The sequence below is a fragment of the Pterocles gutturalis genome, unplaced genomic scaffold, assembly GCF_000699245.1.
Source record: "Pterocles gutturalis isolate BGI_N339 unplaced genomic scaffold, ASM69924v1 scaffold36196, whole genome shotgun sequence".
NCBI lineage: Eukaryota > Metazoa > Chordata > Aves > Pterocliformes > Pteroclidae > Pterocles > Pterocles gutturalis.
The window spans coordinates 20699-42831 of NW_010099324.1; the positions used below are offsets into that span (position 1 = coordinate 20699).

General features: G+C 38.3%; 1 protein-coding gene across 2 annotated transcripts in view; it reads right to left on the reverse strand.

Moving 5' to 3' along the window:
• The window catches only part of TMEM2 (transmembrane protein 2), a 37910-nt gene that overhangs the window by 783 nt on the left and 14994 nt on the right, over positions 1-22133 (reverse strand). For both annotated transcript variants that reach the window (XM_010076006.1, XM_010076000.1), the window contains 17 exons: positions 21646-21815; positions 18965-19174; positions 18393-18598; positions 17740-17809; positions 14967-15095; positions 13181-13269; positions 11133-11264; positions 10190-10225; positions 9368-9523; positions 7265-7442; positions 6545-6760; positions 5620-5828; positions 4908-5093; positions 3479-3698; positions 2735-2833; positions 1000-1148; positions 187-293 (listed from right to left, as the gene is read on the reverse strand). In XM_010076006.1, coding sequence (XP_010074308.1) covers positions 187-293; positions 1000-1148; positions 2735-2833; positions 3479-3698; positions 4908-5093; positions 5620-5828; positions 6545-6760; positions 7265-7442; positions 9368-9523; positions 10190-10225; positions 11133-11264; positions 13181-13269; positions 14967-15095; positions 17740-17809; positions 18393-18598; positions 18965-19174; positions 21646-21815 — 2562 coding nt within the window. The remainder of the gene's footprint in view (positions 1-186; positions 294-999; positions 1149-2734; positions 2834-3478; positions 3699-4907; positions 5094-5619; positions 5829-6544; positions 6761-7264; positions 7443-9367; positions 9524-10189; positions 10226-11132; positions 11265-13180; positions 13270-14966; positions 15096-17739; positions 17810-18392; positions 18599-18964; positions 19175-21645; positions 21816-22133) is intronic.

Consider the following 22133-nt stretch of genomic DNA (forward strand, 5'->3'; position numbering starts at 1 on the left):
GCTGCCCCCCCCCCCGCCCCCCCTCCCACAAACGAGGGCTGAAACGCAGCAGCCCACACCAGTGCAAACTGGCAACCCTCCTCCGCCAGCTGCATCCTTTTCACACACCCCGTGAGAAAACCACCATGCCAACATAAACACACAGACCAGGGTGGTGTCAAAGAAATGTGCAAAATTTCCACCAACCGTTGCTCTGAAGATAAGGCGGTTTGGCTGTCCCCAGGGACATTAAGGCTTCTGATAAACTATTAGGAATTGCTACATCGCCTCTTGTGCTCAGTAGAACGATAGACCTGCAGCAGAAATGGTGCAGAGAGAACACCTGTTATAAGTAACAAAGTTTTCTTAATATTCTGCTACATGCTTTTACAGCTAACTGGCCTCATAGTTCATTTGCTTTAGAGTACTCATGTGATGTCATTTTATGACATAGAAATAGTCATAAAAGCAGTACCTAGAATTTTTTTTTTTTTTTACACTGGCTTTTACATTTAACTTCAAAAATTGGAAAGTATCATTTAAATCCAGTATAATATTTTGTATCAACAAAAATCGAGTTTAGATACTGATCCAAAAATTAGAATATTAGAATGCTGATTCTTCTGACACTAACTTTCTATCTTTCTCTAGATAGGGAGATAACAGTAGGATATCTTGTTACACAGTTCTCGTCAGTGTCCTTAACTGACCTTATTAAATAGACAGTTATTCTTGTTTTAAGCAAAGAAGTGTTAATACATGATGTTTAGTTAAAAAAAATAATTATTTTTGAGGTGCAAGACAAGCAACCCTGGAAAACTGTGAGCATTCAAAATTTGAGTTGCTCTGTTTTCGCAAATACAGCTAAATTGTCTGTTAAAATGCTCCTATGTTTCTCCTTTCACCTCAACTCAGAAATATGTTTTGCTCACTTTCAGTGCTCCTGTATAGGTGTCATTAATTAAATCCTTGTTAGAGAGCTTATACGACATACTGGAAATAAGTGGTCATTACATGTACCTTTGTGGAATTCCAGATTTTAAATATCCATCTACAAGCTTAATGTCTACTCCAGAAAATAATTTATTTCCCGACACCGTGCCCATGCAGGCATCAACTACAATGATAAGTATACCGTTATCCTTGAAGGAAAACATAGTGTCATTGACCTGAATGGGAAGACAAAAAAGAAAAGAACTTTTTCTTTGTTTCTTAAAGTTAATAAGAATTCAACAGCTATTTTACTGCACTCAGTGCTAATCTTCATCCAGTTTAGATACAGTGGTGTACTAAATTCCCTACAAATACTTGCTTCTCCCTAGCATCTCTTCATTTTCCTGCTTGAGGGGAGGCTTTCACTGGGACTTCTGAAATTGCATGGGAGCCTTCAGCTCCTGGCTTCTACAGGGAGATCATACATTTCAGGTGACCTGATATCTGCCTCAGTCATTGCTCCTGCTTCTGGAAGCTAAAATTCAGATACTGAACCACCTGGATGCATTCGCAATAGTACAGTTACTCTGTCTCTGCAGCAGCCCAGTTCCAGCCCAGTTTCTTCCCACAGTACTCTTCCTGCTTGGTATAGAGCACAGAGATTCCTGTAGAAGTCTGCAACCGCTAAGGTGCCATTTGCCTGTCCAAACTTGAGAGTTTTACTAGTTCAACCAATCTAGTGCACTGACATTGCAGAATATAAGCTGCATACAGACTTAAAGGCTTTGTGCTGGAGGATGTCTACAAATGCTATTTCAGCATCACATGCAAGTCTCCTTCAGCATTTTTATACAATATCACTTCACTAGCATTATCAGTACCGCACCAGAACAAATACAGAAATCTCTACGGATTCTTTAGTATTAAATTGCCATTTTAAAGGAGCTTAGCAAAGCTTAATGGCTTGAATGACTCATCCTATTAACTCATTAATTTCACAAAATTAGCACAAAACCAATTTGAACAACACAGATTTAACTAACAAGTTATTTAACCAACATGGTTTTGTGGGGCTTTTTTTTTGTTTTGCAAAAGCAGCCATCCATAAGTGTATATCCACCCAGATTTCACAGAATCATAGAATCATTAAGGTTGGAAAAGACCTCAAGGATCATCAAGTCCAACTGTCAACCCACACCACCTAACTCACTAAACCATGTCCCTAAGCACCACATCTACACGTTTCTTGAACACCTCCAGGGATGGTGACTCCACCACTTCCCTGGGCAGCCTGTTCCAATGCCTGATCACTCTTTCAGTGAAGAATTTTTTTCTGATATCCAGCCTAAACCTCCCCTGGTGCAACTTGAGGCCATTTCCTCTTGTCCTATCACTTGTTACTTTAGAGAAGAGGCCAGCACTCACCTCACTACAACCTCCTTTCAGGTAGTCGTAGAGAGTGATGAGGTGTCCTCTCAGCCTCCTCTTCTCTAGACTAAACAACCCCAGTTCCCTCAGCCTCTCCTCATAAGACCTGTGCTCCAGACCCTTCACCAGCTTCATTGCCCTTCTCTTTTTAAACTCTCCCTTACTGGTACAATTTTCTCTCCAGCAGGAAAGAATCTGAATACAAAATGGAGCTTTGGAGCCCGATTTTCTGAGGTTAAAACATCAGCTTTTTGACTGTTTGGCTTTTAAACTATCAACCAACACTTTTCATTCAAGTGAAGAAATGTGAGGTCAGCATTTTGTAGAGCTGTACAACTGCTGTAATACAAACTGATAAAAAGAAAGATAGAAGAGTTCTGTAAGGAATACTTACAGAAATAAATGCTTGCTGACCTCTGCTTAACTCTTTTTTACCAGATGAATTAATCTGCACAAGGAGGTAGTTTTTGTGAGGATCGCTGGTGAATACCATCTGGATATCAAACGAAACACATTAAGTACACATAATCCATGTGTCTTCAACACTTTATCATGCCAGACAATTTACATCAGACCGCCCATGCTCCAAAGCAAATCCATTTGTCAGAGGCGTTATTTATAGTACTAGCAATGCTAATAAATACCATGATGTATAGACTAACCCATCTTATTCCTTACTTTCAGTATTTTTTCTCAGCTTGTGTAGCTAAAATGGATAATGTAATTTCAAGTTCATGCCAACAAGTAAAGATCCAAAAAAATAGAGAGGTTAGCCAACACCACATATATCTCCCTAGCAAAGCCATCCTACATGGATTACAGACACTACCGCAGCACAGGACATCAGATCTACCTATGCCCCTTCTCCATAGCACTCTGAGTGAGGGGTGAAGCAGTATTTTTCAAAGAAAAAACCTGAAACCTTTCTGCTACAAGGGACTCCCCACCTTCTACCATACAGATGATTAACCACCACAAGGTGGTATTCCAATACAGAATATTGATATATATGTATGAATATATCAGAATATTCTGATGCAGTATTCTGTGCTGAAAGGCTGATATTCTGCCTTAAAGCAAGTAGACAGCAACATCAACTATACAGTTCATTAAAGTTTTTCCTCTTATTTTATTTTACCTGAGTTGTGCCGCATTTTGTACATGGTACAGTAGTTTTTACCGGCATCCGCTTTATGACAGTTGGTTCTTGGTAGTACTTTGGGTAAGCTTTTGCCATGCAGTTACTGATCCCTTTTGCTGAATCTTTGGTCACAATCTTGATCCTTTCACATCCCTGAGATGAGCAATAACTGTGACCATCCCTATTATATTTGGCTTGAAGAAATAAAAACAGTAATCTGCACAAAAGGGGGAAAAATAATCTAGATCAGTTGCTGGAAAGATAGATATTTATGTTAAACCTTAACAGCTATGTTTCATGATTTTCAGAAGCAGAAAAAACTACAGTATTCACTTCTGCACCATTGTTCAAATTTTTAAAAAAATATTTACAGTTTACTAGACTTAGGAAGTCTCTAATGACATAGCTGAAATTCCCAACAATTAAAGGAGACATCATTATGAATGCATATGCTTTGAAAAGAACAGACACTCTTCAAACAAGTGGCTTGCAGGAAACACAAATCAAACTGCAGAGAATAAATGGTTTCTTTGAACACAGATCTTTGCAGATACCCAGCAGTAACTGTTTGGCTATTCAACTTCACCCACCAGCACCGGACAATGTAATCGTACTGTTGCAAATGCCCGTAAATGCAATTTAGGAGGTAATTAATGGTCATCAATGTTCACAGTGCACAGAGACTGGTAATTCGTGTATTGTAATTCGTCTATTATATATTTAACTGTTACCACTGTATCTTCTAAACGAAAGAAACATAAATGTCTTTTCAAAAGCTACATTCATCCACATATTTACTACACACAGACAAAGTAGGAGATAGGGGAATAAAATAAAGAGAACTAATTATAAATTAAAGATCAACATTTGCAAAACATACAAGTGATGTAAGTAGGGTTTATTTTACTGAAAGTTGACCATATCTTAAACCTCTCAGAAGGTACTCAGTGACCTCTGTCAGAAATACTTTTGAAAGAGAGACTAGGACTTTTAAGCACTTTTGAGAAGGCTGAAAAGAGATTAGGATTTTCAGAAACACGTTCTTAAAATGTTCTTGGAATAGAAACCTTCTTAGAAATTTCTAGAATCTTCAGTTTAACAAGAAGGCACAAATTTTCTCTGAAGACTTAAAAGTTACTTCCTGAAAGACGCTGCTCTGCAGCATACCAGATACCACATTTTCCCCAGGCATGGGGTAGGAAATATCTGTGGCAGCTGTGGTGCTCTTGGAAAAGTATTTCAATGACAACCACTGTATTTTGGAGATTCAAAGTCACATGAAGTATTCTTTCAAACAGGCTTTGGGCTCCCTTGCAACAGCTTTTCTCGCATGCAGGTGTCTCAATCAGTTGCTTTTAACACTATTAAACTGTACATTTTTATGTTAAACAACATCTTCCAATAGGGTTAAGTTACAAGGAGTTACCCAGTACTGTTGTCAAAATAAAACTTCTTGTCTGATTGATTCTGTTCAAGCTCCATCATTGAAGACACAGGCATGTAGCGCTCTACCTTGCTTGACAGAGCAGATGACCGCCTTTGAAAGGTTTCCAATACTATAACAAAATCCGTATTTGGTTGATAACAAAGGCCAACACGAATCCAGTCATTCCTGAAAACAAAATAAAATGCACGATTTACAGCAGGAACAGTTAGTTGACAATACACAGCAAACAGATCACACAAAAAACAAGTAACAAGAACACAAAAAGGTCCCAAAACTTCAAGCAGAAAATCTCTCTTCCCGTCTCCACACAGTGTGTCATTACATGTTATAGTAACTTTTATACTCTCAGGATGTATTTAATTTTATACTTTAGACATTTCAAAAGTTTGTCTGACAACAAAATAAAGTCTGATAAACTATTCAACTCCAATTCTGCTCAACTTCACTATTTGCACATTTTCTTCTCCAAAAGATTTTCCTTAAAGACAACGTACGGGACAAAAGCTTAACTTCAGGTGCAGGTCTACTTCTTAATCTCTTGCTTTTCATGCTTTAGTATTTATAATGATGAAAAAACCCAACCCGAGATCCAGTATTACTGATGGTTGCAAATGCTCATGTATGCTAATTCTGCAGGACATTACTTCAGTATTGCCTTATGGATCAATGACATCAAAGAAAGTAAACATACTTGTTGAAGTTAATGAGATAAAGATAAGTGACGTTCGGGGCTTTTCCATTCCAATGTATTGTGTAGCCCTTTTGGAGCATCACTACTGGCTGGTATTGTTGAAAGACAGCTCTCTGATTAATACCTCGAAGAACCATGGGATTGGCTGGGTACTCATCTCGTACGATAGTCATGGAAAGATTCTGTCCATTCCAGGTTTGGACATAAAGCTATATGATATTAAGGAGGATGAAAAGAAAGAGGAAGGATTTGGACACTGTGCAAAAGAAATGAAATACTAAAGAATAATCAGTATTTTGTTAGCCAAAATGCTGCAATTTGATATTATGAGTTATGCAATACACAAATATCTCCTGAAGAACAGCCCTATGTGAAAAAAATATTGAAGACTTTGCCCATTTTACAGACAGAATAAAAAAGGGAGAGAGGAGAAAAAAATAGATCTAGAATGAGCTATGGTGCTTGGCCAAACTCACATAGAACAGGAACCAGAACAGGAATCAAACCTATGTGAGATTTGTATTCAGAAGGTGGTATTTAACATCTCCATTAAAAAAAAAAAAAAAAAAAAAAAACAAAACTTAAAACCCACACAGTGAAAAAAAAGACAGACAGAAATCCAGTAGAAGAAGACACCTCTAATACAAAAATGTTTTAGCAGATAGGGCTGCAACAGAACTCCTGACATGCATACACGTTTAGTTTTACCTTGCAGCACCTAATACTGTACTCCCAGTTTGCGTGCTGAAGGGAACACGATATACACAACTGGCTGAAAAGTGTAATAGGCATAAAAGTATTTTTAAAACATAAAGAATTTTTAATTCTAAAGATAGGTAATTTTGTAGCTCTTACACTTCCCCTGCCCCCACAAGTGGTTCATATTGTAGATTTGCCCCAAACAGAAAGCTACAAGAGTACTAGCCTGTGCATAGGTCCCACTGCAAACCACTCCACTCCATTCTGTAACATTAATGCATTTAGGGTGTTGAATCAAGTAGTTATCCATTCTGCCCACATAGGTATCCTTGTAGTCAGTCACTGAACCATCTAGATCATGGAATATTGAGTTCTTGTCCCCATCCAGATCTCCTTCTTCAAACCAGGGACCAGGTTTTCCAAAGAAGGCTTTCAAAGACACCTGGCAACAACAATTAAAATATTTTCCCCCCTGGCCCAGACAAAAGGGGGGACTAAAAAAAGCACAGACTAACACTTGCACACCTGCAGAAACACAGGAATTTGACAAAGCTGATTAAAAGCCTTATGGCAAGAGCAGTGGAATCTTGCAAAATATACATTTTGATTTTTAGTAATAGGCTTCAGCCAGCTCTTGCTTCTGAACAGTGTTAGTATTTGCAACTGAAAACTCATTACTAAGGACATACCAAACCTTAAAAAAACCTCCTTTCAGCTTCACCATTAGCCATGAAACAGATAATTATTGCAACATATCCTACAACTCCCTTAGTATTATTTTTTGCTCAGAAGACAAAGTATACACCTCAGGTGACTTCCATCCAAGAGACAAACTCTGGAGGAGGGACCTATGGAAAAGACAACCTAGGGGCCTTGGTTATTTCTTTTAAATACAGCAAGAAGAAAAGAAAGCCATTTTGAAGAATAAAACTTTTAATAAACTTACATTTGGACCAAACTTCACAAGAGAAATGTTGTTTTTTGGTGTCATCTGCCATGGATTTTTCATCAAGAATCCAACTGCACTGGTGAATCTGTCTGGAGTTGGCACAAAGTTTTTGAATGTGCACTTGGTAAGGTGAATAGGTCCATCATAAATTTGAAAGCCTCTGATCGGAAATGTCCTGTTAATGCAAGCAAATATTTATAGCATCCTGTAAAAAAAACCCATGAGAAGACTGAATCTGTGTCAAATACATTTCCTCTCAGGGGAATTAAGAAAGCAACATTAAAAGTATGACTTGCAGGTTAGATCTTCGTAAAGGAACTCTTGTTTGTGCATGTATCTAATGAGTCAAAAAAATCCCCCACTCTTTTGAGTTTTCCTGTTAGAAGAGCTATCACTGTCCACTCGCAAATGTGCCCCTTTCCCAACATGAGAAATACAAAAAAAAAAGAATTATACCACCTGCTCTTTGATTTACCATGGCAACTGGGAGAAGTGCTCGTAGACTGGAGGAAAGCATATGTCATTCTAACTTCAAGAAGAAACATCCAGGGAACTGCAGGCTGGTAAGCCCCTGCTTGATCCCTAAGTGACAGAGCAGCTAATCCTGGAAACCATTTCAAGGCACATGAAGGACAAGAAAGTAATCAGGAGTAATCGGCATGGATTCACCAAGAAGCAGTCATGTTTGACCAACCTGATACGCTTCTGTGATGAAATGACTGGCCTGGTAGCCGAGGGGAGAGCAGTGGGCATGGTCTATCCAAACTTCAGTAAGGCTTCTGACACTGTATCCCATAAGATCCTTATGAAGTATGGGCTAGAGGAGAGGACAGTGAGGTGGACTGAAAACTAGCTGAATGGTTGGACCTAGAGGGTGGTGGCGTGAAGTCTAGTTGGAGGCCAGTAACTAGTGGTGCACCCCAGGGGTCAATACTGGGTCCAATCCTGCTTAACATCTTCATTAGTGAGCTGGATGATAGGGCTGAATATAGTCTCAGCAAGTTTGCAAAGGTCACAAAACTGCGAGGAGCAGCTGATACACCAGGGTCATGCTGACATCCAGATAGACCTTGGCATGCTGGAGAAATGGGCAGATGGGAATCTCATGAAGTTCAACATGGGGAAGCGCAAAATCCTGCACCTAGGAAGGAACAACCCTATGTGGCAGTGAAAAGGACCTATGGGTCCTGATGGAAACCAAGCTGATCATAAGTCAACAAAGTGCCCTTGCTGCAAAGAGGCAAATGGTATCCTGGGCTGCACTGGGAGGAGTGTTACCAACAGATCAAGGGAGGAGATCTTTCCCATCTACTCAGCATTGGAGAAGCCACACCTAGAGTGCTTGTCTCCAGTACAAGACAGACACGGAGCTACTGGAGAGAATCCAACCTAGGGAGGCTGTGGAGTCTCCAGACATGGAGATACTCAAAAGCTGCCTGAACATGGTCCTGGAGAACCAGCTCTAGGTGGCCCTGCTTGAGCAGGGGAGTAGGACAAGTTGACATCTAAAGGTCCCTTCCAACCTCAACGGTTCTGTGGTTCTGCTCAACTAGAGCAAATACCTCATATCACTGCCACATTAACTTCTTCTCTCTAAATGGCTAAGCATCAAAGAAACAGGGTAGCCTCAACCTACCTCACTTTTTTTTTTCCAATTCTGGGGCAAAAGTAGGGCTTGGCACTATGTTAAACGAGCATAACAGCAAGCCAGAGGGAAAACAAAAGGATCATGGCCACAGACTGGGATTTGTCTCAGACAGACTGTGGTCTCTAGTCCTAAACTGGCCCTTGTTATCCTTTTACCTGGAAGCTTTTTCTTCGTTTCTTCCAGGCACAAGTGTTGTTAAAGACTCAGGTTTTGCTGAAGTAAGATAACAAATTGCTACAGAAAAGCAACCCTGTGCTAGCATCAGATGAAAACTGACTCAGTAAGAAGGTAAGAGTGACACAGCTACACACAAAGTGTTAAAAAGAAAAAGAGAGCATCACCTTCAATGGAGCCCTAATCTCTCAGAGTTCAAGCAAGAAGGATGTGTTTACATCTGATACAGAGAACATTTCTTTTATCACTTCTACTTCCTTCACCGGTAACATACTTACCGATTTCTAGGCAGTGTGCGTGCCTTGTTGTCTATTCCTCCAGTTCCTGCATATTTATTTTGGCCGCCTGGAAACCCATAATTCTTGCTCTCTCCTATGAAGAGTGACTCAGATACCTCCTGGCTGGCACCTTCATCATTTGGGAAGCTCCCATCGCTATCAAAGCAACGTCAGAGATAAGATTTTAGCCAAGACTCTCCTCCAGCAGATGAACACACCAAGGCATAGTCCTACTTTTACTTCTGTAACAGTCCTCCTAAAGTAGAGCAGTCTAGACTTAATTTACAACACATATCCTATAATACAGCTAATGGTTAAATTTGTTGTTTTATCTCTCTTTGCAGTGCAGCACTCATTCTTTTACAGCCCACTTCTGCAACCCTATAACCTGTTTGTCATAATAGCAGCAATTTTGGTTTGCTACCTAAGTTACTCGATTCTTTTTTATTAGAAAGAGACTCTGTCCCCGCTAAATGCTCATCCCCTTTCTTTTCCATTACTCACTTTCAGCTGTTCACAAGGAAAGCCAAAACTGTCTAAGGAATCATACAACACCAAAAATATGTGGATAAACATAATCCTTCTGGTGAAGGGGCAGCAAGTTGTTGTCTAAATAAGCACAGGTTGAATTAAACTACACGCTTTGGCAGCTGTGTCAGTTTACAGCCTTTATAGCACCATCCACATCACTGGAAGCAGAACCAGGTCCAAAAATGAAACTATAGCCTTATGAAAGTATACCTATTAATTTTAATAGACGCATGTATATTTTCCAAGCTTACAGGCCAGAAAACCCAGAACTGATTAGCATAAAGTACTTACCTAGCAAACGTCAAACCTATTCCATTGTCTGCAAACCTAAAAGAAAGTTCAAAGCTTCAGTCATGTTTTCAGAATTATCCTACAGTAAGCTACTGTAAGAGCACATCCTGCTATGCACTGAAGAAAGCCTGAATTTTTCTATTAATGTGTCCTGGGTTCAGCTGGGATAGGCTTAATTTTCACAAGAAGCTGGGAGGGGGGCACAACCACAGTAGCTGACAAGCCAGGGGGATATTTGATACCATGCTGACTTCATGCTCAGTGTATAACTCAGGGAGCTGGCCAGGGGAGGTGGCTTGTAAACATCAAGGATCTGGGCGGTGAGCAATTGCATTGTGCATCACTCAACATACATATATATTCTTATTAGTGTTATTGTTATTATTATAATCTTCTCTTTTCTTCTGTTGTACTATTAAACCTGTCCTTATCTCAACTTACAAGGTTCTACCTTTTGTTCCTCCTATTCTCCTCCCCATCCCACCAGGGGGAGGGGTGAGCAAATAGCTGCATGGTGCTATTGCCAGCTAGCCTTTAAACCACAACATAATGGAATTTAGAACCACCACATACTTAATAAATCCTATTAAAACGTTGCTGTTAAAAAAAAAATCAAGTAATTTTCTACATAACTTAAGCAGGAACATGAGAGCATCAGGGAAATCACAGATACTTCTGTATAAATTTACTGTCTTTACCAACTTTCAGAGTTCTTTTTATTACATAGTTTCTTTTTGCTGTTTAGGGCAGGTTCTTATCTGATCACACAAAAACTTGTCCTATTTAATGTAGTGGGATGGTGTGAAAGTAGTTCAAGATATTGAGAAGTTCCTTGAGTTAAGCATCAACCTTCTCTTACGACCCTGTTGTAACTCACTTTCACAAACAAAGCTTCAGGGCAAATTTCTTAACAACATGCAGCTGTTTGCTTCAGGATACCTACCCAGAGTTTTGAATGAGGATATCCCCTCCTCTGACCCAGGCCCCATGATCATTGTTTTTGAAAGAGATTAATCTGTCAATCAGGGCAGCAACTCGGGGCTTTTCAGGATCTGCATCTTGATGAGGTCGAAACCTGGTACAGATAAAAATGTAAACATTCAATATAAAAATACTGTTTGTTTTACATGTGTCATATACATTGGGCTCAAAGAGCCTGAAAGATGAACACTCATGCTCATCTGGTGGGCAAAATCCATTCTGCTTCATGTTTGGAATGACAGAAGCCCAAACCAGGTGCATCTCTAACTCCCTATATCTAGAAAAATGTCTTTGGGGTACAATGAAGCAGGAACATAAAACTTCTCTTTTCCAGTAACTTTCACAGCCTCTTGCTCAATCTCCCTAAGTTTCTCTAGCTGCATCTTTTTATCACTTTGCTTTTTCTTTTTGTCCTCCCCAAAGTACTTCTTTCCCAGCATTAATGTGAAAGAAGGAGGGAATTAAAGCTTGAAAGAATACACAGAGCTAACATGTACTATACAAAAAAAAAAAAAAAAAAAAAAAAAAAGGCTGGAGGTTTGTCTAACTGCTCCTTCAAATCTTTCAAATTCTTCTGATGTTGAGGAGTGCTCCTTCTTTCAGCACACCTACGATATTCTTCTATTCCAACCCAGACACTCCGCATTTTTACCAAGACGGTCTTGTACGGTAAGTTATGGCTGGAATATATTTTAGACAAGAAGAAACAGCTTGATTAAAGACTGGTGGAAGATTTCACTTGATTATCTCCAAGCTCCCAGCGAAAAAGTAATGCACTAAAAAAGATATTACAAAAACGCATTTTGAGCCAGTAAAGATAAATATGGCCCTTATCTTGATCACCTTGTACTCTAATTCAGATCTGTCCTGCCCCTTCCAGGAGAGGAGGGGGAGAACAGGTGAATGTTTGTTTTTGACAGTCTCAGGGTCCTCAATTACTGTTTAAACCCCTCTAATTTGGTCCCATGTACAATGAATAGTGGCCTCATGTAGTTACAGATGCCTCATTACTTCTTCGGCTGCTGTGAAACATGAACCCCATCTCATGTACTGAGTTTCTCACATCCTCCGTTGATGCCCTGTCAACACACTACAAGTTCTCACAGGGCATTTTGTTCCCCTTGACTACCTGTTATGACTGAGGCAATCCACAAGAGTTATATGGGCTTTCTGTCAAAACTTCAAACTAGCAAGTTAATTTCCAAATCATGAAGTATTGAGTATCACCAAAATTGGGAACCTCCCTCTCTGCATCTGTAACCATCATTTAACTATCCTCATCTTAAACACATGCCAATTAAAAATAAAGATAATCTTATGAACTATATTTTCAGTCTTAATGCTTAGTTGTCACAGTAAAATGTTGATGGATACAGCTGTCCAGTATTGTCATTTGACTACTATCCCAGGCTATTTTATTTGAAGTTCAGGACAAGACTAACCAGGCACAGTATAACCTTGAATTTTCCTAAACTCTCCATTATTTTTCTCACAGTTTGTAAACTCTGGTTGATAGTACTATCTCTGCAAATAGCCTTCAGTAAAACTGTACTACTGAGCTATGACCTCAAAGTTTGGGAAGGTACAGCGGGAAGCATCCAGCAGCAGGAAAGGCAAATGGATGTATTACCTGCCTCTATTAAGCCTTTTTCTAACAATTGTTTAAAACTGAGTCATAAATCAGAAGAGCAGATCTTAAAGTAAGACTTTACTTTTAACAGCAATTCTAGAAAATACTTTAAGCATGACAGTAGAGCATGTTTAAAAAAATGTCTTCTAAGAGACTGAAAACTACCGTGAACAAGGGCTCAGAAGAAACAGTTAACTCCATTAAGGCACACCATGCTCTGCTGTTCCGAACAAATGAGCGAAAAGAACATATATCAACTTATTGTTTGGTTATTATTTATAAGTAATTACATTGTTTTAAAAATATTCTCCTCACATGAATGTAAAAGCAATCTCAGAACTTTGCCATTTTTCACTACCATGAAAGACAACATCCTTTACCTTGCATTGTTGTCCAAACAAAGATATTCTCTGGGATCATCAGCACTAGCATTAGTTGTTTTAACACCCTTATCAATGAACAAACCAGCCTGAAACAAGCAAAGAAAGAAAATTCATACCATCCAAAACTAAAGGTAGAATAAACATTAAATTTCTAAAATTTCAACTTTACATTGCTTTCAATACGTGTATTAGAAACCCCTAGATTTTGCAGTTTGCCCTTAACTGACATGTTGTCAAAGGGAAAAAGAGCATCTGTCTGTGCGAACTTGGGCAGAGGAAAAGAATTGCCTGGGATTAAAAAAAAAGTAATGGAAAATCATTAAAGTTCATTTCAGATTTCTTTCACAACATCTAACTATTTGAGGTTTTACACTTATTTCCAGATGCTGTTCTGGAAAATCTGGAAGCCAGTCTTGTGGTGAATTCAAAATATTCTCACAAATGGAAAAAATAAAAAATAGCACTGTGAAAAATGCTTTCTATTTCACTTTAAAGCTAAACTACCTTCACCACTGAAGCTGTTTTTTTCCAAAGCAATCATCAAGTTGAAACTCAATAATCCAGTATGAAATAATTTTCTTGAGAAAATAGAAGCAGAAGGAAACATCTGTGTTATTTAATTTGAATTACATATACATAAACCTGTAAGTACTTTCACCTCTGATCCAAATTATAATTATGATTACAACTGAGTGCTCCTATACGAGTAGATCCCCAGACCTGCTAGTGGAGTTTGCTCTTTTAACACGGAATTTTAGCACACAAACTGCTACCCTTGTTTAAAGATAATATGAGTCATACAGCTGAAACAGTTTTATCTTTACAATGCACTTTTGTATCCAGTATATTTTAATCTCTGTCTGAACAAACACCCAACAATCCCAAACACACCTTTAACATAACTTCTATAAAACAGTGCATCATTTATTGGTATCCAAGGTGCCCAACTGTCAAGTAAAATCAGTTTCACTTGGTAAAAAAAACTCCAGTAGCAATTCTGAACTTTTTGAAGTAAACTTCAAACACAAATAAATATTTAACTTTAGGTAGCTTTGTAAATGTCAGAGACATATATACATATATATATACACACCCACCCATTTACACAGACATACACACACAGAGCAGCTAGATTCCAAATGAAATAATTAATTTAAGGACTCATCAGTTAGGTGAATGTGGAAAATATATTAAAATCACATTAATAAAGTATTACTGAATGCCTGTACCTAGGCTGAGAACTGTCTAACAAAAAACTGTTGCCAATGGCTGAGCTCCTGAAGGCAACCTGGAAGCTTAATCTCTCATCAGAGACTGTGCCACCACATGCAAACACCTGAGCTACTGTACACTGGACGCTCAGGAAAACCAGAAAAAATAGGAAATAGAAAAACTATTCCAGGAAGCTATGAGATTAATCAAAACTGTAATAAACTTTGATGCTTCAAGGGTCAGCTTTCTTCAGAGCAGAAAACAGTGCCATCAGTAAAAGAAGAGCATCTGAAATGTTACTTCTGAGAAAATGTATTTCATTAGCAGTATTAATGGATTTTAGTTGTTTGTGCCTTACGAGGATATTAAACACAGTGAATATTTGAAATGTGGCAAGAAACTATACACATGCTGATTCCACAGCGTTCTACAATACCTAGACAGAATCATGCAGTTCAAACACAGCATGAATATATCACATGACCAGCTTGAAATACAAACAGACAAGTCCTAATATAGAACCGTTACAAATAAAGAACTTCATTTTTTTTTTAATGAGAGAATACATTACCTTAAAATTAGAATGAACCCTGTTGTTATAGAAGATTCCTAGGGGTGTAAGCTCTGACTTGGTTTCAATGGCTAAACTATGAGAATCTCCTGTAGCAACCCTGTGGAACAAATACCAAATTCCAGCATCCTGCAAGTAAGGAGAGAATTACATTACTTACAAGTAAGTCTGATACTACTATCAGTGCTGATGTATCTAATCACAAAATAAGTGTACTTATTTTAATGAGGTGAACTCATATCAGCTGTGCACAGTGGAATATATTTTTCAAAATAGTCTCCAAACAACTGCCCAGTGAGAAAGCAGAGGTTTGCAAATAAGGCTATATTCTAGTGAATAATATGCTCTAAAAAGTGTTTTGCTTCTCAATGAATGTAACACCACACATTTAACATCCTCCAAAATTTCAAACAAGAAAAGTGTCAGAGTTAATATAATTTTTGCATTTCAGTTATATTTCATCACAAACACTTGATTTTCCTTTTTTTTACTAGTAAATCATACCATTTACAGTAAAACACTCAAAGCCCCGACCTTCCTCCTTACTGTTACAGTCTGACTAAGGTTTGTTCATCTCTGCTCACATCACAATTTAATGACACAGCCAAAAAACCCACAAGAGCTTTCAGAAGAAGGGGAAAAAAAACACATCAAGAAGTCCAGCCAGTTCAGAGCACTGTGCCAATAAGATGCAGTAATAATTTCAGCATCTGTTCATTTTCTCCACTTCTTCAACATCCCTGCTCTTAAAGAAGCTGGATGTATCTGCTAAATGAGACCCATACAAGTTCCCCTTTCAGCCACATCTGGGTTCACAAGAGGTGGCAGCATGACAGCACCTGCATAGCAGATACCTACAAACATGAAAATTTTGCCTGACCACATGGTCTGTGCCCTTATAAAATGGAAAAAAAAAAATCATTGCATAAGGTGTATTAACGGGTTAAACAGTAGCTAAAGAAACACTGCATACTAAGTGCTTCATCTCATGAAAAATAGTCATCATCCTCCTGTTCAAGAAACGTGGATAAAGCCAACTCACTCCAGCTTAAAAGATTTCATGCATTTCACTCTGAGAATATACTAATTTTCCAAACAGTCCTGAAAATTTTGATTCTCGGTAACATATCCCCATCCATAATGACGACACTTTGACATTTCTGGTGATTAACAATTCCAAAGCAAATGTGGATGTTCCATTAACAAAAATACCAAAATTTTACTTCACGTATAATTAAATGCAGCTCTGTGCTTGGCAGACTCAACTGATTTTTATCCAAAACACATCCTTACGCTTAGAAAAAAGTTTAATAAATTTAAAAGCTCCTTAAGCACTTGTAAGTGTTCAAAAAAATGAAAAAGTTTTTTCTCCCCCTCTCTCATCTACAGCTCAAACAAAAGAAACATTTATGGCTGATACACCCTTACAATAGGCTTCATTGTGTAACGAAAGAGCTGGGGTGGGGGGGGTGGTAATGGAATTATGTTGTTTGCTTGTGAATTGTTATAGTTTATACCAGCAAAAGCTCTACAGTACAGAGTTTGTATCAAAACAGTATTCTGTTTCTAAAACATAATAAGGTATAGTCCCTTTATGTGCTTACATCCATGCAAGTGAGGTATACCAGAGTGGCAAAACTTGGTAACATACACAAATGCTTGCTGTGACCACACACATTCTGGTAACAAAAGGAAGTGACATCTACTGGGACACACTACAGAGGCAGAAAAAGATCTTGCAGGTTTGAAGCACCAGATCAAGGAAGCTGTTTCCTTTGACTTAGCCTGCAATGCTAAAACAAGGTAAAGGAATATTACACGAAGCAGGCAAAATGGAAAGACATTGCATTGGGAAGAGAAGAATTGGTTTGACTCAATAAGCATGTTCTGATCCTTCCTTCTGGTAGACAGTCAACTAGAAAAGTTTGTCCAAAATAAATGAACCAACCCCAACAAAAAAAGCCTGACCACACAAAAAGCAGGACAAAACTTTCTGAATTTTTTTATACTCTAGCTATTCAACTCATTTAAATATTTTGAATCTTGTTCTTTTAATAACAGTCTATTATGTATTTTGTGCCTAAGAATACACCAACACTCATATTCTACTTCCAGCACTGGAGTCTTTGCAATAGCAAATATCTTTCCTGTTTCCCATTTCCATTGATCTCTTCAGAAAAATCCACTCAAAACCATGCACATCTCAGCCTCCCATCCAACACAGAACAGACTCCAGCAACCCCCACTACAACACAGACTGAGTAGTTCAGCTTTACTTTGCAAGCAGCTGTGACAAGAAATTTGCACTAATATAAGGTTCAACACAAGTAAAAACGTATCAGCAGTTACTGACAGGAAACAAATGACTAACGACTGACAGTAAGTGTTTCAGCTGTTTCTTACACAATTAATATTTTTTTGTTAGTAATTTTTCATTCCAATGACTACAGCTATGAAGACAAGCCTTGCAGAGCAGTCACAGATTAAACTCATGACAACCTACAGAAATTACATAAGCCTTAATATGAAATGCACTAGTTTGTTGGAAATAAAATTATTTATTTCTACATACACACATTGACATTATTGTCAGGTCTATTAACTACAAGGAGGAAGAGATCTCTTCTGTTCCAGCCAGAACAAAGACTTTTGCCATCTCTTAAACACAAAATCTATACAAACCCTCTACTTGTAATGTCAATATGTTGCCAAACATAAAACATATTCATATATTTTTAAAAAGTTGGTGTTGAATTACATCCATATGCCTCACCTGTGAACCGGCTGCTGCATTATTTATAAGATGATTGTTGGGATGAGAAATCCAGAATGTTGAAACTGCCCTGAAATATTATACAGAAAGAAGTTATTATAGAAAAGCTCTAGCTCCTACAGAAGTATCTCCCCTTTGTAACAAGCACATCAGAAAAAGCTAAACTGATGTCTGAACTCACTGCTTCACCTATGAAACAAGAATCACACCCCCCCCCCATTTAGAAGTGAAAAATGCTTCTTTCTTTGGTGCAATGCACAGTGTTTTATTTAATGGTGTTCAGATACTCCGTGCAACGATAAACTGTTTTAATAAGGTTCTACAAGCGATTAGTGGTACGCAGGAAAACTACTGCTGACAACTTGAGAATGCGCATGCCTTTACGCAGAAGTAGAGATGTGGCCTTAAAAGTCTATTGAACAAGTACTGCAAGAAACAATCTTCCTACAAAACAACGGGTTTTTTTCCTCTTTAATAAAAGACGACTATACTCTTATTTCTTTAAATACCACTACAATGTGAACTACATTTAAGGTGTGTGCATTCGTTAAATTACACACTAAAATGTTCCTATCTGTATATTGTCAAGAGATCATCAGCAGTTTAACTGCTGCAGCTGGTTTGGTTTTACTTTTTTACTGTGAAATACTCACATGCAGTCTGTGGCTGGCACTGGGACATAACTTCCATACACTTTATCCCTAATACCAATACACATGCTGCTGTTTCTATCTGTAGGAAGAAGAGTGCCTGGTTTTGTGACTAGCCCAAGGTTGTGGAAGAAAGTATTCCTCTGCTCAATGCCATCTTCTGTGAAGAAACAGTGACCTAGTGTGTCATAGCCAATGGTGTCCTTTATCTGCAGAAATACAAGTTCATTATGTCAGTAGCAATAGGATTTACTGAGATTTATTTGACAAGTGCCATTTAGTTTTACTATCTTGGCACAGCTGCAGAGTGAAGCTTCAGTATCAGCAGTTGAGATGATTCAAGCATACAGTTTTATTTATCCCTTACAAACACACTACAGAGCTGGAGAGCTCAGCTGCCTGGAAGAAAAAACAGAATGGTGAGAACTGTTAAAAATCAGTTACTGTTTGCACTTGTTCATTTATTCGTTGCTACTAAAACCAATTGCTGACCATTAAACTCAAAGAAGGGAGGTTTTTGCTCTAAATGCCCTTTTCTACATTTATAAACACAGTTTTATTCTTGTTGCACCTACCAGCAAGCCATTAGTTGCATGAACAGTCACACATCTGGAAAAACAGTGATGAATGGAAAGACCTTCCAGGTAAGTCTTAAAACTATAACCTCCTTTTTCATCCACATCCCCACAAAGGTGAAAGTGAACAGGATAACTTCCAATCTGCTGCTGGCCCATTTGCTTCAATTCCACATAAGAGAGATGAACAGATGTAAAATTCTTAAAAATCTAAAAATATAATGAGAAGTCCGGAATGAATAACCAGCTATGTGGTTTTTAACCAATGGAAATTTAAGTTAATACATCATCTATACCAGATGTACAGAAGTTAGACATACACAGTTATCACAGGCCAACACAACAAAAGTTAGAACAACCGCTGCTGTCTTGCTCTATATCCTGCCTTATAAGACAGTGTCCTTCGTAAGTAAGTGTAAAAGCTAAACCTCCATGTGGCTAAAACAGAGCAATTTTCACCAGACCATGTTGCCACACTTTACTGTTTGGTCTTTCACTTTAAATATTCTTTTTGTATAACTGCGTACTGTCCAAACAGAAGTCACTCACATCAGTCTATACTGAAGCTGTACCAGTGTAGCCCACCTGGGACAGGCTTAGTTGAATAAAATCACAGAATAACAGAGATTCAAAGGAGCCTTTTGGGATGCTTGGTCAAATCACTAGCTCAGCACAGGATCAGCTTAAAGACAGCCGTGCAGTGAATTTCCCAAGGGAAAACTCCAGCCATGGAGGTGCTCATATGTTGTCAATTGTCTCTTCCCTTTCATTTTCCTGGTATCTAAGCAGAATTTGACATATTGAAGCTTGGTCCTATTGCCTCTTGTCCTATCACTGTGCACCTCCAAGAATTGCTCTGGCCTCTCTCAACCTTCCCTAGTGCCTGAAGACAGAATGAGATCAGTCATCTCCGCCTTCCTCACACCAAAAAAAGCCTTGTTCTCTCAGCTCCTCCTCACTCCTCATCACGTACTCCCACACACCACCTTCACTGGACGCACCCCCATGCATCTACATCTTCTTTGCAATGGGAACCCAAAACTGGACACAGCACTCCAGAGGAACTTCCTTACTAAGGAAGACAAGAAATTGCCTTCAGAATGGTATTACTTCATAGTAACACTACCTAGTACAAAGTAAAAACATAATGTAACTGTACCAGTTACACAGGAAAGCAAAAGTATTTTCTTCCACCCAGCCTGCTGTGAAAACAGAAACCAAGTGCAACAGTCAAACTGCAAGGAGCTAAGCTGAGAAAAAATACCTTTTTTGTTATTTCACAAACTTACCCATACTGGTTATTTATCAAAAATAACCATTTTCATATGTATTTTGTCCTCTAGGGAAATTGCATTCCTAAGGTTTGTACACCTAAAACGCAGAGGGATGGTCAAAACCAGGCATCCCTGAGATTTACAACTCTTAACACCTAGAAGCACTAATGCAGTTGTAAAACTACAAACCAATTCCTCTACTCACTGCTGCTAGCAAATCCGGGATGATTGATACCCAGGAGGCCATTAACATTTGCTAGTGTCTAGGATCCCTCTGCTTCAGTATGCAAGATTAACATAAGCCGAGAATGCTTTTAGTGCTGAAGTCTAGGTCTGGCAGCAGACACTCAGCTACTCTGAACAGTCTCCCATGAACAGTTTAACAACTTTGATCGATCAAAATGTTTGTTTTCTGTTCTATCTTCCAGACATCTGAAGGGTCTGCTGTATTTGGGCTTTTGTAGAAATCAAGATCACGCTTTGCAAGATTCACAGCTTATTATCTTCATTATCTTCTTTCATTACATTATCTTAAACACAAAAGAGTGCCTCAAGCCCACCTACTTCTCTTCCACAAAACAAAAGCTGCCACACAGTAGGGAATTTTCTTTCCCACCATTATGTCCACCACTATAAAATTAAAATCTGCATCAAAATATATTGGAAAGAGAGATTTAAACTGTGACCAGCACATAATGAGCACAAATACATTTGCATTGAAAACACAAGGCTTCAAACTTCTTTAGTGTCTGTGAAGAACTGATACACTGCTGCTCAATCCTTTCATCTAAAAACTTAAGTGAATAAGAGTTTAAATATTAGTTTTTCTAACACTACTTTCCCTCAGCTTTCTTTTTGTTTATGGTAATATGATAAATTAGAAGCACTTTCCTTTACATAACCTCAGTACTTTCAATTGTTTAAAAAATTAAATAAAAAAAACACCAAGGTCCAGCTCAGTTTCTTTCCTCTTCATGCCTCTCTAGTGCCCAACTTCACATGAGGCAAATCTCTAGGATTCAATGCTTGTCACTTGGGGAGGGAGAAAGGAAGTGAAAGGAGGAAAGACAGAGAAAAGGGAGAACAAACTTTGCTCTGTAACATTACAGGATGCACATGCATGGATGTCACTTGTAAGGCTTAATCCCTGCCACACAACATCGCAATATACGCTGGATACTTCTACAACATTTCATGCATTGATATCCCTTCCTCTAATTCCACAGATTAAGTCTTGATGAGCTAAATAAAATTTTGGGAAAGCTGAGAACAAAGTAATTTCTATGCAAAGCAACTGTATGAATTGACATTCTTTAAGTTTCCAAATCCCTCCAAGTTTAGCATTAATCTTTTTGTCCTAAATATGACTTTTCATGAAAAAAAGCTACTTTAAAATGTTTTTCCAACCTTGATATGTCCACCAAATGTATCGTAATTGAAGAACTGACATTCCTTTTCACGATAGCAGGTATTTTCTGTCTCTCCCATGATTAAGATGTTCCTCGTAAGAACTCCGACTTCTGCCCTCATGTCCACTCCATCAATAACTTCTCCTACATGAGGAAACTGAGGATTTTCTGTCCAAAAACAGTTTTGAAAAAGAAAAAAAATGAAAAAAAAAAGAGTTATCATTGATTAAAAAAAACCCCAACTTATTTCATATAAACAAGCTAATTGTAGCAAAAAACCCCACCCATTCTGATACCTTAACATGCTGTTCTCTCTTAGCTATTCTTATGTTAAGGCACACAAAAAGCACACAATTGTTAGATGATAAACAATAACCCAGCTAACACTAAGCGAATTCCCCCCTTCAAGACTGCAGTTGACTCAATGATAGTTAAGTATCTTGCAAGATGATAAATCAATGTTTCCTTCCAGAACAAAGTGCTCTC